The sequence below is a fragment of the Rasamsonia emersonii genome (assembly GCF_000968595.1).
Source record: "Rasamsonia emersonii CBS 393.64 chromosome Unknown ctg1118621760032, whole genome shotgun sequence".
Classification (NCBI taxonomy): domain Eukaryota; kingdom Fungi; phylum Ascomycota; class Eurotiomycetes; order Eurotiales; family Trichocomaceae; genus Rasamsonia; species Rasamsonia emersonii.
The window spans coordinates 87,215-105,124 of NW_013563255.1; the positions used below are offsets into that span (position 1 = coordinate 87,215).

Consider the following 17,910-nt stretch of genomic DNA (forward strand, 5'->3'; position numbering starts at 1 on the left):
GAACGGGAAACACATTGGCAGGGAAGCTGGCCGTGGACGAAGCTTGCTGCTTGCTGGCCAGCTCTCGGCTCTAGCTCCCGCAGTCGAAGCTGATGACTGCAGGCCAGCTAGCCACTCACTTTCGCTTCCTGGTGGACATTGCGTACTGCGGACTCCATCGTTCGAGGGTGTTCGTCTGTACGGAGTGCTCTCGAACGATGGAGTCCTCGTCCAGACCACTGCGCGTCAGCACGACAGTCCAGCAGGTGACCTGTGCTGAAGGTCGCTTCCTTCCCACCGCAGCACCGCATGCGAGGAGCGCTTTCCGCCTGTGGGTCCCGCATGCGCCTCCGGATCGGGTCTAGACCGAGGCACCGGGAGCGCGTTGCCATGGCAAATAACCTTGCCAGGCCTCTCTCCTCCCAACCTCCCCGAAATCACGCCCAAGTTTGGTTCTGCGAGTTTCGGCATGTGATGGCCATGAGATGATGCAATTGCTGCTTAGTTGCAGGCCGTTGCGGTGCACAGTGTATTATTATTGTTCTTATTGCTCGAGCTGAAGCGGCAGGGTGACCGTGCCCTAGTCCAGCCTGCCTCCGCTCGACTCCATTCGGTTCCTCTGCGCCCGCTTCTTGTAATGAGAGCCGGAATACATGCAGAATGAAACTGGGAACAGATCGAAAATAACAGATTCAGTCCTGATACTCCGCACGCACGTATCTGCGTCGTATCAGTATCCACTGTAGATGCTAGAGAGTTCCAAGGTTCCTTCCTCGGAACTGCGCGCCAAGCCGATCCCGGATCGGCGCCATGCCCGGAGCGGCATGGTCTTGTTTACACTTGCCATTCTGGGCGTCAACAAACACGCCTGCCTCGGCGTCCACGCAGCCCAGCCCCCCTCCCTCTGCAGCCCATAAACACAGCCTCGCCCCTCCCCTCCTGCTCTCTTCTCTCTTTCTCCTCTCCAGCCTCGACGCATTCTTCTGGCACCCTTCCATTCCATTCCTCTTGTCCGTTCTGTGCTCCGTCTCAGATCTGGCAGCGAGTGCCCAGATAAGCTTGTTTGCTCCGCATTCCACGCTTCTTTCTTCCCTTTTCCAGAAAGAAAGACAGACTTCCCCACAGTCAGTCTTTTCTTGACTCGCCTTTCGAGTTGTTGCAATAACAGTTCGAAAGGCATTCGAGAAAAGACGCCCAAAGGACAGTCACCCTGGACTTTGACGCGCGCGTCCCGATCCCCTTCAGTGTCTTCCCGTCGTCGTACCGGAGTGACGCTGTCTCTGAGACTACTCAGACCCGAGTAGAAGGAGAGGTCAATTTCGATCGCACTTCGCGCGTCGGACGGGAAGATACTGCTGGTCGACTTTCTGACCCCCGAGGCTACGGCAGGGAAGAAGTCGATCTCCGCATCCGCACTGACGACCGCCGTCCCGCTCGTCGCTACGAGGAGTCGGTTTCCTACGAGTCCCGCGAGCGCGATCGCTACCCGGAGATAGAGCTTTCCCGTGAACGGTAAGTTATCCTTCTTTTTTTTTTAATTTTCTGTTTCTTCCGTGCTAGCCACTTTTTGTATTTTTTGTAATGTTTATTTTTGGTAATTTTTTGTTCCCTTTTTTTTTTGCTCTTATCGCGCTATCGCTCTATCTCTCGATTTGAGATCATAAAGAGCGGTGGGCGAGAGTCTGGCCCCACCGATCTGTCGGTGTGAGCCGCCATTTCCGGGGTGGCTCCCCAGCTCGGACGCACGGTGGCCAAACTAGAAAAAAAATATCCACTGGGCTACTGCATGTGCCAAGCTATTACGTGTACCCTCTAAAAAAGCCTTCTCCCCAATGATTGTTTATTTTGGCTTTTTTTTTTTCCTTTTTGTTAGCTCCGCTCGGAGGACATTAATAACTGACCCTCCCCGTCAGCTATCGTGAACCGATTGGTCGCTACGAGGAGCGTCGCTACGCAGAGCATCCCTTGGAAGAGCACCCCCCCGTCCAAGAAAGGCCTCTCGAGACCCAGATCGACATTACTGAGCGCGAGTACCGTCGTCGCATCGACCCCACGTACGAAGTCGACGTGACCTACGACCGTCGTTACCAGCCCGACTCTGAGACCTACCGCGCCGACTCGTACGACCTCCGCGAGGTCAGCCCCAGCGTAAACGAGAGCCGCTACTCCAGGCCCGCCGAAATCTCTGTCGAGAAGGAGACCGTCCGTGACGTCAGCCCCAGTGTAGCTGAAAACCGCCTCGCCAGTCCCACCGAAGTCACCGTCAGCAAGGAAACCGTCCGCGAAGAAGCCCCCAGCCAGAAAATGGGTTACTACGACGACGAGGGTAACTACCACTCTTTCCGCCGCGGCGTGGAGCGTGCGGCTGACCGCCTGCTCCACCCCTTCTCCCACCATGACCACAAGGAGGAGGTTGTCGTCTCCGAAAGTGGTCCTACCCGCTACCGGGATGGAGTGCGTGAGGACGTTCGCATCGTCGAGCCTCGCGGCGGCAAGAGCTCTGCCGAGACCGTGCCGATCCCCGTCCACTTCATCCGCGTCGGTGACCTGCTCATCCTCCAGGGCCGTCCTTGCCAGGTGATCCGCATCTCGGTCTCTCCTCAGACGGGCCAGCACCGCTTCCTGGGTGTCGACCTCTTCACTCGCCAGCTCCACGAGGAGTCGAGCTTTGTGTCCAACCCGTCCCCGTCGGTCGTAGTCCAGACCATGCTCGGCCCGGTGTACAAGACCTACCGTGTCTTGGACGTCCGTGACGACGGCCGTATCGTGGCCATGACCGAGACTGGCGATGTCAAGCAAGGTCTGCCGGTGGTCAGCCAGGGTCACCTGTTCCAGCGCATTCGTGAGGCTTACCAGGATGGCCGGGGCAGCGTTCGTGCTCTGGTCATCAACGATGGTGGTCGCGAGCTGGTCGTTGACTACAAGGTTGTCCATGGTGCCAGACTCTAAGTCAGTCAACATCCTGAAAAGGTTAGCGTCGGAAGTTCCCGTTCCCGCTCCGTGTGTGGAGTAATCACTGACGTCATAGCAGCCGAACCCCATTTCTTATGTGTATGTATGACTCTTTGACGCCAAATTCCTTTTCTACGAGCAAAACGAAAATTGATTTAAGGGAAACTAGAACTGTCTTCTATTACGGGATTATGGCACTTTTGGCTTTTCTTGTACTGATATGATGGGAACGTTCATGAGGGTGAAGCTCTCGGGCTCACCTAGTTATTGCGATGATTTCTTTCTTTCCTGTAACTGTCAATTGTCATGTTGGATGTCTTTATGAAATGAGTGGAGGATGCATTCGATGAGATTTGATGATGGATGTAAACGACCTAGTTGAATGCTATGTTTGCTGGAACTTTTCTTTTTTCCGCGTAGGTTTCGCGTAGATGCGTAGCAAGTGTGGGTAAATATGACTCCGTAGTTGGCACTGTTATTAACGTGAAGGACACATCAATCAGTCCATCTACCTATCTGGTTATCCAGTATCTGGATAAACTGATATGATATGGTCATGGGCATTGGTAAATATATATATATGAAAACTGATTGATCGATCGAGTATCTACATACAAGTGCAAACGAACATATTATCCACGCATAGAAAACAAAAAATAATTTTCTTTTCCCCAATAAATAATTTCTTTGTCCCTGCAATTATTATTACATTTGGATCCAGATTTAGTTCTTTTTTGTTTGCTTTTTTTTTGTTTTCATGTTACGTACATGTTACAGTACATACTTCGTACATACATCAGTCACTCAGCTAGTCAATCACAATCAATTAGCCACATAGAAGAGAAATTATTCCATGTCCATCCACCGTTTTCCTAGACAAGACAACAATAACAACAATAGAAAAAAGAAGCAGAGAAGCAAAGAAGCAAGGAAGGAAGATAAGAAGAACAGAGAAGAAACCCAGTGTAAACTTGAAACCAGAGTGATGAACTGAACTGAACTGAACGCCAGAACCAAGAACCAAGAACCAAAACCAAAACCAGAGCCGAAGCCTTATGCCGTTATAATAATAATAATCACAACCGTTAGTTTTAAATAAATGCCACACCATGCCATGCCCATGCCATGCCATGCCGTGCCGTGCCGTGCCGTTGCCATGTCACGCCATAACACACAGACAGAACAACACATCACGCCGTAGATGAGTAGGTAGTTATACATTTGGTTAGTCAGTCAATCCTGTATGCAAGGAAGAGGGAAAGAAAGAATTTGAGAAAAAGAAGAGGAAGATGATGATGGTGAAGGACAAGGAGGAGTAGGAAGAAGGAGGAGGAGAAGGAGAAGAAGAGATATGGCGATCGGGGTATCGTATGTGCATGTAGATGATGGTTACATCATCTTAGCCTTTTTTTATACAGAGAAAGCGTCAAGGACCTCCGCCACTACTTCTCCCCGTATTTGCCATACTCCTGCTGCCATTTCAGCAGATGCCGCGTCAGCACGTCCATCATCTCGACGCTGCTGAGGTCTTTGAACTCCCTCTCCGATGTCGAAGGCGCGCCCTCGCCGTCCGTCACGGACACGTCCGTGGAAACCGCGCCTCCTGCTCCTCCTTCGCCGGTGGCGGCTTGCGCCAAACCCCCCAGCTGCTCCTCTGCGCCCTTCACCGTTGACGCCGGATTGCCATTCCCGTTTCCGTTTGGCGGCGTCGTGCTCTCGCCGCTGACGGCCATCTCGACCTGCATGCGCGAGATGAATTCCAGAATGGCTGCAACCCGTCGTTTCATCTCGTTCATTGACGTCCGATGCGGGTTCAAATGTCGGGCCTTGATGGGCTTGCTGCCGGAATCGCCTCCGTTCACGTGCACTCCGTTCGACCCTCCGTTACCATTATTGCCATTGGGAGAATCCCGTCCTGTCCCCTGGTCGCGGAGCGGGGAATTCGGTGAGTGGTTCCCTTCGCCGTTGACTTGGTCTCGAGTGTATTGGTTGCGGCCCTGACGACCCCCGCGACGCGCAGGAGGCCGACCGGACTTTCGTGTTGATGGGCGTGGGGCAGGTGGTTCTTGATTTTGAACGGGAGTTCCAGGAGTCTGATCGGTGGGTTCGGCATCATTGGGAGCTGCTGATTTCGTTGGAGACGCACCGCCTTCGTGCTCGGACTCTGTGACGCGGTGGTCAGCCCTACGCCTGTGTGACAGTGTAAAACTTCCATAAGCACTTACCGTCCCCTCTTCTTCTCTCCGAACGTGATTTCCTTCGGTTGGCAGTATCGGGTCGTTCTGGTTCTGCCTCCTCTGTTTCCTTCGTATCCTTATCACGCTGGTTACGGGCGGAAGAAGCACGCTGCTGTTTCTTCGCACCGCCGTTTGTTTTCGCTTTCGACTCGTCATCCGAATCAGGCTGAGACACTTGGTTGCTTTGTTTGGAATGGGCGGAGGGGGAAGGAGAGCTGGTCCGTTGTCGCTTGACAGTCTGCTTGTTACTGGAAAGAAAAAAAAGTTAGACCCGATATTTCCAATGCCCATTCAAAGAATTGAAAAACTTACGCTTCACTGTCGCTGCGACTCCTCTTCGGCCTGCGGGGCCCTGCATCATCATTGCTCATTCTGCTCTCTTCCTTGCTCTCCTCGATGGCTCGACGGAGCTGCTCCTCTTCGTCATAAGCCGCATCCCGGCTGTTCATGGTGGAACGACGCTTGGGATTATTATTCGTCTCATTCTGGCGAGTCTTGGGGTCGCGCGAGCGTCTGGAGTTATCTCTCGAAGAGGCTCGGGAGGAGGAGCCGGGGGAGGAAAGAGCTGCGACCGGCAGGTACTGCGACGAGTTCTGCCTGCGGGAGCGTAAGCGAAATGTCCACATGATAAGTTTGTAGCATGGAATCAAAGAGAACACAAAAACAGTATATTGGTCTTGTGTGTCTGGGTTGAGATTGCGGCGGTGTTGGGGGGTATGCTAGGATGTTGTGCTTTTGGACAGTGGGGGCAGGACAGCAATGAGAGAGGAACAGTGAAGAGTCAGAGAGGTGGCAGGGGATGTCTCTGGCACATAGACAGGGAATAAAGAAAGTGACAGTGACAGTGGAGTTTCTCACGTACCCATTGGATTCAGTCGTGATCTTGTGAAGATCTTTCCGGCACTCTTCACAAAAATACTCGTCGGGACTCATTGCCTCGTCCATGATGCCGACGCAACCCCCATGCTGCCACACCTTGCATGAGTCACACTGAATAAACATGCTTCCCAAGTCATCACTGAGGGGGTCAGATGCGTCTGTCGACGTCCCTCCGGACTCATCCTTCCCCCCAGACTTGTGGTGGCCGTGCCGACCGAGGGCGTCGCGGCGGGAGGGCGGCAGACCCGGATAGTCCTGCTGGCCACAAAGACATCGTGTTATTTCTTCCTCCTCTGCATCCTCCTCCTCTTCGTCTTCTCCTTCGGCTGTTTGGTGCGGGTCGTCGTTATCCTCGTCTCGTGCGCGTTGGCGCTGGCGCGTGTGGGGGGCGTCGTTCTTACTGTCCGGCTCATCGAGGGACTGCGAGCGGTGCGTCGTCGATCTTTGCGGAGATGGGATCTTGTTATTCGATCGAGTGGTTCTTTCGCCGCGGGTGAGCGAATTTCCCGAGCTTGACGAGCTTGAGTGCTGGAGAGCGGGCGAGGGCTGGGTTGTGCGAGCACGAGAGGAGCGACGAGGAGTCATGGCTGCGACCGGTCCCTCCGTGAGATTCTATATAAAAAAAAATTGAGTGCACGAGGATATCGGCCTGTTCGTCGCTGGCAGGCAATCCTGCGACCCCAGGAGCAACACCAGCTGGAGCTACTTTGCACGCGATGGGAGGGAGACAGCGGAATTCGAGCGGGCTTTTTGGTGGTGGTGGCTCGGCCGATGGCCGAGAAGTTCTTCAGAGGGACAATTGCAGAGGGATGGACGAGAAAACGACGGATCGAAGAAGACCGTCTGGCAGCTCCCAAAGGCAACTAGACGGCTACATAGTCTGCAGATTGCGGGCAGGCTCGGGCGGGGAGAGAGAAGCAGAGGGAGGAGAGCAGCAGAGGATGGGGGGAAAAGAAGGGACGGAACGGGATGGCGCTGGCTCACGGCGCCTTGGCTCGCTCACGCTCTCAGCTCGCGTCCGGTCGACGGCGGTTGCATTGGCTCGTCCGCTTCCCCGCTCCAAGCACGGCAGACAGAATGCGCAGACGAGTGCATTGCCGGCAGATGCGCCAGGGATCTTTTCTGCTCTCCATGTCGCCGGCATGCTTCCACTGCCATCGTCGTGCCTCTGTCATCATCTTGACGAGGGCGCCGTTTCCCCCCGACTCGATTGACTCGACTCCGGTTCACGCGTTGCCCTCTCCTCGATCGGACTCGACCCCGCTCCTCTGCGCCGTCCTCGACCTGCGTGCCTGATACCCAACTCCTCTCCCGTCGATAAGAGATTCTCGTCCTTACTCGAAGCCTTGTGCACGTCATCTTCCGACGTCACCGGTAATAGGAGCTATTTTACGCCAGGAGCTTGGGATTTGGCGGTCATCACCCATCCATTGGGCAGACGACAGCCTTACTTTCTATACTTATGGGTGATTGACGGGCAATTCGCCCCGTTCTGCTTGGGAGATAGATAGGATTATTGACTGCGAGCTTATACATGGTCATCTGGTGGAGCTGGCAGGAGCAATGTGTCAAACGGAGCTGCTTCGCTCCGGATGACAGGGAACTGTGCCTTGCAGAGCTGCAAGGCACAAACGGAGTCCTGGAATCTGCAGCAGCCAGTGGTACTCATCCCATATCAAGTGGATTGTGGGCTGGTGCCATCGTCTGATCTCGACAAGCTTACCCCGTACCCTCCGTCGGATCCCTTGTACGCCGTATTGAACACAACCCATCAGTAGGAACAGGTTTAGAGCCGCCGCTGAGACCTAGTCCTTGGTCTACGTAGGCTGCAAGGCACCGCCCTGCCGCTGAGTGCAAGGCTGGAGAGGAGGGCCTCCCGGTCGACTCAGGGACGACGGGGCTTCGGGAGGAAAGGGGAACAGGCGGTAAGAGCGGTGGGCGGCGGTGCCTCTCCCCAAACCACTCTCCAACCCGACACCCAGCGATGTAGACACGTTTCTCTGCCACACGGCAGTATTTGGACTTCCATCACGACCAGATCGTATTCTCTCCTCTCCTCTGGCAGCGGTGATTTGTAATGCTCCCTCTCCGTCGCGCTCCGGGGTTCCGCTGTGCTGGCAGCCCTGACCGCGGTTACGCCTATTGGCGCATCCCCATCGGGTTTAGCGCGGCATACCCGAGCCTTCAAGAGTGGCCGGCCACGCTCTAACGTACTTCTGCTTCATCGCTCAACGCCAGATCGTTCCCATCGACCGTGTTATTCCCCTCCTTGCCCCCATCGGACCCCGTTGCAATTGTGCCACGACGCCGCCTTTCATCTGCTCGAGTTGCGTTGGTTCCATCCTGTCCAAGTTCTCGTTTTGGCTCTCCGGTTTCGTGTTCACTGCCGTTGCGTTTCGTCTCTCCCTAAAAGTCTGCTTTGGGCTGCTGAGTAATTTCCCTGTTGTGTGTAAGTGGGCGTGGACTCTTCTCGATCTGCCATCGACCTCTCCTTGCTGCTCTCGTCTGTCATTATAAGATCCTCCCCAGAGCTGTCTTTCCCACGTCTATTGGCTGGATCCTCCCGACACCCTGTAGTTGGTAACAGAAGTGCTCACTCCTGACGACACACAGTTTTGGATAGAGTCTCCGATCCCGCACCCTCTCTCTCATCTGAAACCCTGCCTATACACCGGACAAACATAAAGATCAATCTGAAAGGGGAGAAGAGAGTTCCAGCCTGGACTATCCATATAACACGTGGGCTGCCGTCGCTGGGAGTGCGTGAGCGTTGTAAACCGACGTGATGGCTGCTACACTGAGTATGTTTTTGTCCCCTTGTGGAAGTCTCAACATCCCGGGAAGCCCCCATAATATCCATATTACACAGATATGTATATGGATGGGGATCTTACCTCCCGGGCTTCGCTTCCCCTGAACCTGGATGAGTCACAGTCGAGAACGTGCCAGCGACTTGATTGCTGATACGGTCCTGCAGGCGGAACGTTTTCTTCCGCTCCAGATACGCCATCTCCCGTCTATCCGGATCGACTGATTAGACCTCTTCCCAAGCGGCCCCTTCGCTCTCGTCTCTCTCCGGAGGCGGCCGAGTCGATCCTCTACCCTCCCGCCCCGCCGGCGACCCAACTCTTTTACGGTTCCTATTCAGAGAACGGGGAGGCACAAGATGGCAAGACATATACGCAGCAGAATTCTGCCGAGAATTACGGACAAGATCAAAGCCCCGATCGGGATCATCGTCATCCATACGAGAATGGTGTCGAAGTCGAGAGTGGTGATGAGGATGGTCCCGTCGTAGTCCGCCGCAGCGCCGGTTTCCGCGGATCGTCCTTATCTCCCTCTACCCCAACCTCGAATGGCCAAACGCAGTCTAACAATCCCGACAGCTCACAGACCAAGTCTTCACCCGCTGGGATGGATGGCTATGATGCATTTGAAAACACCAATAATAAGAAGAAGCGGAAAATTCCCACTTCTGGAAGCTTGAGCAGCCATCACTCTAGTCTCACTGCTGATCTGGCGAATATGGGGATATCTGGCTTGTCCTCAAGTTCTCCATCAGCATTAGGGGATGGCGGCGGTACCGGAACGTACTATGGCTCCGGCAGTCCTGCTTCTGCATCCAGCAGTGGGATTTCTGGACCTGGCCGCGGCCGGCTTGGACGTCATAGCCTGCGCAGTTCTGGACGGAATCCGCTTTCTACTATTCACTCGCCAAATTCATGGCTGGGAGGACGATCAGCAGGGAGCCGCCGCGATCTCAGTTTATCTTCACAGGGAGCAACAGGTAAATCCGACTGCCTCCTTTTCTAAAAAAGCAAATACTGACCTCCTTTCTAGGTGACTCTGGGAACAAATCAGATCAGGGCATTATCTCTGCGGCTATTGCAAATGCTGCTGCTCTCTCCCCCACCTCTAAGGGGCAAGACAATGTCAGCTTGCTAGATCAACAGAATAGCAAGACCTCGCCGACGAAGACTCAGTTCACCTTCACATGTGAATCAGATCTCTCCAAGAGCATAGCACTGCAACCACCAAATCCATATCCACTGCCTCAACAACAGCGTTTACAAAACCAGTCACTGCCACCGACAACAACATCAACAAACCAGCGCGATTTTGCAACACAGGGCACACAGACTAGTCCAAGCATGGGCTCAGGAAACAGTCAGCAGACACAACAGTCAGGACCTCAGCCGCCCGCGGCAGGGACTCAGAACAACGCACCTCCCAAGAAGCCCAAACGGTCTGCTTCAAGCATCTACGCGTTGGCAGCTCGCCAGCGGAAAATCCAACAGCAATACACCAACCTGCATCATCCACCAAACCCAGAAGACATTTGGATCTGCGAGTTTTGCGAGTACGAGGCCATCTTCGGCCACCCTCCCGAGGCGCTGATCCGACAGTACGAGATCAAGGATCGCAAGGAACGCCGACGACTGGCCGAGAAGAGAAGATTGCTGGAGAAGGCCAAGATGAAGGGTCGCAAGAGCAAGAAGGCGACCAAGAACGCGGCCAAGCATGCAGCTGCTCAGCAGCCTGCCCACCACCCCGCCGAACACGCTGCCGTGGATGCCTCAGGATCCCATCCGGATGATTATCTCGGCACCGAGTATGATGACGAGTCGAGTCCGGTCCCTCCGCCCGCCCCTCCCCAACAAACCCCCACCAAACAATCTGCACCGGCTGGAACGGCCGCTCGCACGTCTTCAGCCGCGGGCACCGCCCCATCTAAGGGTGTAGGCGGAGGAGGAGGATCGGGCAAAGCCACCTGAAGCCTCGACCGGGCAGTTCCATGGCACTCGCGTTCGTCGGTGCTCCAGCGTTCTCGCAATGGCTCCGGTCGGCGGTCCTCCCTCAGTCCATGTCTCGATCTGGCTCCGCGATCACACTGTCACGACGATCGGGTGTGCCAGGAGGCTGTCCGGCAATTTGGCTTTGTGATGATTGTCTGGTTTGTCGGTATTTTTCTTGTGTTTGTGTCGTTGTTTCCCCTCGCTTCTGTGTCTGCTTTTTGATACACATTCCCCGGAACATTTCATATCACGGTGTTTTGTGTGTAGTTGGCAGTTGGTATCGTTGCACTCCCCTCTCAATATCTTCTTTCTTTTTATCCAGTATGGCTTCCCCGCATAGCGTCTGGAAAGTTACAACGGCATCAGCATCACTCTGGTCTCAAGAAAACTTACGGTCTCGGTTTTGGTCGGTGTGTGTTGGAGGATCGTGGCGTGGATGAGGTTATTGTGACAAGTTCGGTCTTTTGTTTCCCAATTCTTGTGAGTATGGTGGTGGTCCACCAGCTTTGGCATCAGCATCATATACGTATACATGACAGGGGCCCCACCACTGAGTGAGTTTGGATTCTTTTTGTCTTAGTCCCTGTATCTATCTGTGGAATGTCAGTCTTTCTGTCACACAGAGGACGTGCCCATCGCTCGCTGGTGTGGTACTCCTCTGTGTGGCAGTCAGGCTATTTGTCCATAGGCAAAATGAAACGAAACAATGGAACAATATGTCAGAATTTGTTGCGCTGTCGAATTTAGGAAGAGTTTCTAGTCTGTCGAGAGGAGCGTCGACAGCCAGTCAGGCCCCGCCCCCGCCAGGAATCCGCTACAGGCTGCCGCGGGCTTACCTAACCAGGAACGCGGGCGGGCGCTTCCCCAAACCACCGGCAGGAATGCCAGATGGCCCGCAGCCAGACGATTGGCAGACCCCTGCAGAATGACGTCGCGTGCTTGGCGTCTCTGCGCGTCTGGCAGCGGTTGGCGATGATGAATCGGTGTCTGAGGACGACTGCGGTTAGCTACCTCGATGCGTTTCATTCCTCGTCGTTCATCGATGGCCAGCCACTCTCTGCCATCTGCTCTGCTCCATAGCCATGGACATGACCATCGACATGATTGAGTACGCGACAGGGCGTCTTCCTGGGACTATCGCAAGCGGCCCATCGTCATGAAGAGGGTCGTTCCTGCCCTAGTGTATGTACATGTTCGTGCAACCCGTTCCTTCATTTATCTGTCGCGTCTTTCTCTTTTCTGACACTGTCTGTGCGAAGGTTGTTTGTATATTCTTAGCATACGGCGGCTGCCGCGACGAATGACGATTGTCTATCGGGAAGCGCCTGCTCAAGCCGAAACAGTCTCCACGAGGACTCGCTGTCCTATATACGCAACACCTCTAAAAAAAGATCTCCCAAGAACTCCATCCCGTGAAGACGGCGGCTCTGCAGAGCGTTGACAGGTTGATGGTTCTCAAACGCCGAGACGTATCAGATCCAGGTGGAACAAGAGGTAGGCTCTCCAAGAGCTTTATGGAGAATAGCTTGCGCGATCCCCAGGTGGCAGCGCTGAAGAATACGGATCTATAAGATTCGAGGTACGTCCCGTCTTGTCTACGGTCCCTCTGTCTATCTGCAGTTCGTCAATCGTCTTTGTTGCTCATTGCCCAGTTCCTTTGTTTCCCTTTTTCTTTCTTCCTGTTTTGTCTGTCTCTATTGTCCGTTGGGTCTTTCAGTCTATTGAATAGGCGTCCATATTCATTATTCATTGGCTGTTATATGGGACGTCTCTCCCATTCACTGCTGTTGCCTCTGAGTCTATCGTTTTGATTCATACCTCAGTCACGGCAATTTCTTCCCGCGCAGCGCGCATTTTGACGAGTTTTACCTACTTTTTGATCTTTTGGGTTCATATTATTGAAATAAATTCGACGGGGCGTCCTTGGTCACTCATTCTGCATCCACTACCACTACTGCTACTTTTGCTTTCATAGCCGCCAGCATATAAATTCCACCGAAAAGAGATCTCTCCCCAGCCACTTCATTCAAGCCTGTCATGTTGTTCCTCGCCTTGCGACTCTTGAAGATTGGTGTTAACCAAGCCAAAGTCCGCAAAGCCAGAGAAAACCAAGCACAAGACGCCACCGAAATGCAGGCACCTCCCGTGTGTGGTGCTCGCAGCCCTGCTAAAGCGTTCGCCGACCTCTTCCTGCGCTTCTTTCAGTTTGTATTGGGACTCACTGTCGTCGGGCTGTATGGAGTGGATCTCAGCAATGCGCGGAAGAAGCATGTCTACGCCGACCCGAAATGGGTGTACGCCGAGGTGACGGCGGGCCTGGGAGCCCTCACAGCGCTGATCTACCTTCTGGCTCCGTGCATGTTCAAGGCCTCTCTCGTCTTCCGTCCCCGTCTTCACCTGCCACTTTTCATCTGGGAATGCATCCTGTGCATCCTGTGGTTGACGCTGTTTGGCATTTTCGGGAAGATGTACATCAGCGAAGACCCAGAGGGGGACGCTGGAATCATTCGCATGAAGCACGCCGTGTGGGTCGATGTGACCAATCTGGCACTGTGGACCATCACTGCGACGTGGACCGGCATGCGCTGGCGCAGAGGGATGAAGGCCGCCGCTGGTGGTCAGGGACAGTTGGAGGGAGAAAAGGATGTCGAGACTTCTGGATAAGACGGCTACCACCATCGACTGTTGTTTCCGCGAACTGAGGGTCATAACAGGAGAAGGAAACCGGATCGATAGATCGATAATTATTATCACCACCATATTTTCTTTCCTTTCTTTTTGCTTGGGAGTGTTTGGGGTTGCCGCTGGCTCGCGTGTCTGTGTTCCATCATACACATATGCAACGTGGACTTGGCTTGCTTAGTCTTGTTTGTACGGTATGTACTACTGATAGCAACCTTGATTCTGATGCATTACATTGGGTTCTTTTTTTTCTCCCCTTCTCTCCTTTGGAATTTGATCTTGTACATGAATTCCCTCTCTCCCTGACATACCCTCTTAATTCCAGTGCTCATTTTGCATAGAGTCAGTCAGTCGGTCAAATTATACAAGTTAAATAGTGCCAGAGAGACAGGGAGAGATTGTCGGAGTTAACTACATATATGAAACAGAACAAACCCAAAAAATCTCATCGATTAAAAAAATCAATCAATGGTATTGAATTCCAGGAATATTAGATTAGATTAGATTAGGTAAATTACCTAGGTAGGTAGTAGGTAGTAACTACATACACACCTAATTTAGGCAATTCATGCTGAATGAGTAGGTAAGTAGGGAGGTATGTACCTAGGTAGGTAGATACATGAGCGCATGCATGTTATCCTATCCTGCGCAGCATAATATTAACTCAGTAATTTTGAGAAAACCTCCCGCCAACTCCTGATGATGAAAATGAAAAGAGAGACATAGAGAGAGAGAAAAAAAGAGCCATCCTTCCTCCGATCATTCGATCCTTCGTTCGCTCGTTCGTTTGTTCGTTATTCCTTTTCACTTCCACTGAGCAGTTAGTTTATTGACTGTGTTTGTTTGTTGTTCCTATTAGGTCTTTCTGCCTGCCTGTCTGTTTGTCTGTTTGTCTGTCTTCAACTCCGATTCGGACTCTTCTTTCTCGCCCGCTCAATGATAGCGCTCAGATGGTTGCTCGAAAGTTTCGGCAGGGTGAATTCGCCGCTTGCGAACGCGTTCTGGACAGAGGTTACTTCGTAGCTGGATCGATTCTGCTGCTGTTGCTGCTGCTCACCACCACCAGACCGGAGTGATGATAATGATAGTAATGAGGATGATGACCCCCTTCTCCCTCTCCTATTATTACTACTACTACCCCTGGAGGAGGAGGAAGATGGCCGCGTAGTAGGATACTTTGCAGGGTCTGTACTTTCTGACGGTGGTTGTGGTGGTGGCATGATTAAATGTCTTGTCGTCGCTGGGGATAGGCTTCGGCTTGCTCGCCGTGGTGGTGGTGCTGCCTTGCCGATGTTCGACGTTGCGAGTAGATTTCCTAGATATGACGACGAACTCGGGTTGGTTGCACAGGATGATGCATCACTAGTAGTAGTAGTAGTAGCAGCAGCAGCAGCCGCCTCCTGACGCCTGCGTTCCGCGAATCGCGAGCGAAAATCTGGGTCTACCAGTGAGGATGTCTTGGACGTCGATGATGATGGTGGTTGCGTAGCAGCCTGCTCCGTCGAAGGGGGGCGAACCGGACTGGCATGGCGATGGACGCTGCTGGTGGTGAATCCGATTGGAGGAGGGCTCAATCGAGTGGTGGTGGTAGTGGTATTGGGAGCCGGAGAACTGGAGGTCGTCTGGTTGTTTGTATTGTTTCCGTCATCTGGTCGCAGATATGACAGTGACTGCCAGGAAAGTCCCTGGGCGCTGTTGTCCTGTTCTGTTGGATTGAATCGATCAATTTTAGTTCCAGAAGACTGGGGATAGATGCAGTAGTAGTAGTGCAGACGAAGGGAGCTTACCTTCCGGTATTGCTGGTTTCTGCGCAGGACCATCTGCTTTCGTGGTCGCTGCCGCTGCCTCCGATTTAAGGAGAGAGCCTTCTGACACTTCAGCGCTGGGTGAAGTCTGCGATGATTTACGTCTGATAACCACAGGCCTACGTTTCGACAAGGCTGACGTGTTCGCAACAAAAGTTGGCTTTTTGCGACCTGCTTTCTGCGGTGGATCACGGCTGGTCGCTGCTGTCACTGTTGCTGGTGCTCCCATCGCCGGTGTCAACGTGGTCTTAGCTTTCTGGACAGCTATCTCCGGAACCAGAATCCGGGTCGTTTTGAATGATGAAGGCTCTCCTGGGGTCGCACATGGCTTTTCTGCATGGGGCTTCTTGAGGATTGACGGAAGAGGAGTTCTGGTTTGGACACTGAGCGCTGCTGAAGGGACATTCTCAGCGTCACTGTAGTTACTGACAGATGGGTTGTTGAGCGTCTCCGGAGAAATGCGGCTGGTCTTTCGAGGTCATAAAACGAATTAGCAGAGAGCTACGTCCCGACAGGAGACCTACTACCTTCTTCAGGGCCGCCTGTGGAGACTGACGCGGAGTCGTTCGAAGAGGACGGTCTTCGGAGATGTCCATGAACAGCGCAGCCAATGTCGATCCAGTCAGAGTCTTCCGAAGCCGTGTGCTGCCCCAGATTCTCCAGAACAAGTTTTCCAATCGTGACGCGGCTCCATCGCGCTGAACGGAGCTGTGCGTAGTGTAGACTAATAATGAACCGGTCAGCACAAACCATCTCTCTCTTATATATCGGATCAATCATACCCCTCCATAGTTTCGCGATGTCTTCGATAGCAATGTCACCTAAACCATCCAGCTCGGAGCCAATCTTACCAGTGGTGGTGACCAGACCTGCGGGGAGATCCTGCGTCATGGCAGCTGGACGTCCACAAAGGTGGGTTTCCAACGGCAAAGAAAGGAGATGTAGCAACTACATGATCAGCGCACCACGACCGTACGCGTCTGAGATGGGATGTGAGCGGGGATCAAGTTGAATCGAACAAACGAATGTCCGCTGTCGGTCGCAAGTAGGATTCCAATCACGCGTGAGCTGGAGTAATCTTCACTGGCATGACAGGGCGCAAGCTGGGCATGTCGCACAAGGATCAGGCAGTGAGATTATTATTGCAGTGACAAGTCAGCTTGCCTTTTGTATCAGTGACAGGCAGAGGGGAAAGCTCATATTTGATGGCACCGGATATAAGGTCCGATCAGAGGGAGTGAAGACGAGGCCTCCTGTTTGTGACGCTGTGTGATGACTGCAATCCTGTTTTGTCTTTGTTTCTGTTCCTGATCGGACGGCTCTTCCCTGCCAGTTGGCTTTGTTTTAGGTGATAAGACGGCTCCAGGCCTGGCAGGTTTAAGGTGATTGCTCCAAGAAAAGACGCTAAGGATTTATGCCGGCAGGATCTCGCGGTGAAGTGAGCTGGGAGACGTGGGGGGCACGAAGGGTTGCTCCAATGGACAGACCTGAAAGAGCCAAGCTAGTTATAAGAATACAGAATACGGAGTAGGGTGTGACCAGATGAATGGACGTCTTCTGAGACCGCAAAACAACCTTAGAATCCCATCACTGGGTCTAGACTATCTAAGGTTGTCAACACGGCTCGTCATCATTAGGTCGGTGCGGCCCGGGTTGGTCATCCAGTCTGATTTATACGTCTTTCACTCTGCTAGCCCTGTTGTTTTTACCCACAGAATCCTGCCATTGCTGCTAAGGCGATGATCTCCGTACGGATCATCCGGGGAGTGGCAAAAGGGCGGGTCACCATGTTCCCCGCGTTGCAGTCTGGTCCACGCGGGCAACCTGCAGGAATTCACCGCTGGTTGAGGGACAGTTACGGAGACTCCGTACGTCTTGTTGGAATTCTGGTCTTTCCAGTGAAAGCAGAAGGATTTGATTTCCACAGACAGTGGAGAATTATCATCACGATCAAGGACAGCTGACACCATTAAACTGGTACAGAGTACCCTGTGCCTGTGAAAGGCCAAAATAAGATGATTTACTAGCGGAAGAACTACATATACCTATCGGGGTCCAGCAATCGCAACATGTGGTCTCTCCAGGAAAATGCCGAAGCTGCCCTTGTTTCAGATCCGGCATTCAGACGCCAGTTCATCCAGTTTATACCACAATTGGTGGTGGATTATACAAATTAGAATTGTGCCTGGTGTGATTGGCAGGGGTATAAACGTCCTCCAAATCTTGGCGAGCCAAAAGAGTGCTCTAATACCTAGTGCTCTAGTATCTACTCCGCAGTAAGCCGTCGATTCTCCTGGCGTAGCCGCCAAAATTAATAAAAACGCGTCACAGACTCGCAACGCCGCGCTTGCCGAACTTTCTTCGAAGAACGGGCGACCAAGCGTTATTTGTCAGTTGGGCATGAAGTAAACTAATTGCGCCCGATCGGTAGGGAGGTTCCTAGGAGGTACCTAGGTAGCTAACCAAATGTTAGCTTTGTCTTTAGGCAGGAATTAGTCCTACACTCAGTATTGTACAGTACTTACTGTAAGGAGTATACGCGTTCAGTCAGTCAGAGGACCTGACCGGTAAATAATTCTC

General features: G+C 53.0%; 5 protein-coding genes across 5 annotated transcripts; 2 read left to right on the forward strand and 3 right to left on the reverse strand.

Annotated features, from left to right (window-relative positions):
* Positions 1–789: 789 nt before the first annotated feature.
* T310_2581 (Woronin body protein HexA) lies at positions 790–2,928 on the forward strand (the record flags this gene model as incomplete). The annotated part of the gene is made up of 3 exons (XM_013474566.1): positions 790–1,103; positions 1,156–1,491; positions 1,893–2,928. The coding sequence occupies 3 exons, from the start codon at positions 790–792 to the stop codon at positions 2,926–2,928; spliced, it is 1,686 nt and encodes a 561-aa protein (XP_013330020.1).
* A 1,445-nt stretch (positions 2,929–4,373) lies between these two features.
* On the reverse strand, positions 4,374–6,632 carry T310_2582 (Transcriptional regulator (Cti6); the record flags this gene model as incomplete). The annotated part of the gene is made up of 4 exons (XM_013474567.1): positions 4,374–5,095; positions 5,157–5,416; positions 5,481–5,765; positions 6,031–6,632. 4 exons carry the CDS (start codon positions 6,630–6,632, stop codon positions 4,374–4,376), a joined length of 1,869 nt encoding a protein of 622 aa, XP_013330021.1.
* A 2,200-nt stretch (positions 6,633–8,832) lies between these two features.
* Positions 8,833–10,822, forward strand: T310_2583 (uncharacterized protein; the record flags this gene model as incomplete). Its single annotated transcript, XM_013474568.1, has 3 exons — positions 8,833–8,848; positions 9,025–9,834; positions 9,888–10,822. The coding sequence occupies 3 exons, from the start codon at positions 8,833–8,835 to the stop codon at positions 10,820–10,822; spliced, it is 1,761 nt and encodes a 586-aa protein (XP_013330022.1).
* Positions 10,823–12,865: 2,043 nt separating this feature from the next.
* T310_2584 (uncharacterized protein) lies at positions 12,866–13,857 on the reverse strand (the record flags this gene model as incomplete). The annotated part of the gene is made up of 2 exons (XM_013474569.1): positions 12,866–13,660; positions 13,837–13,857. The coding sequence occupies 2 exons, from the start codon at positions 13,855–13,857 to the stop codon at positions 12,866–12,868; spliced, it is 816 nt and encodes a 271-aa protein (XP_013330023.1).
* Positions 13,858–14,424: 567 nt separating this feature from the next.
* Positions 14,425–16,221, reverse strand: T310_2585 (uncharacterized protein; the record flags this gene model as incomplete). The annotated part of the gene is made up of 4 exons (XM_013474570.1): positions 14,425–15,230; positions 15,313–15,799; positions 15,855–16,028; positions 16,081–16,221. The coding sequence occupies 4 exons, from the start codon at positions 16,219–16,221 to the stop codon at positions 14,425–14,427; spliced, it is 1,608 nt and encodes a 535-aa protein (XP_013330024.1).
* Between the last annotated feature and the right edge of the window lie 1,689 nt (positions 16,222–17,910).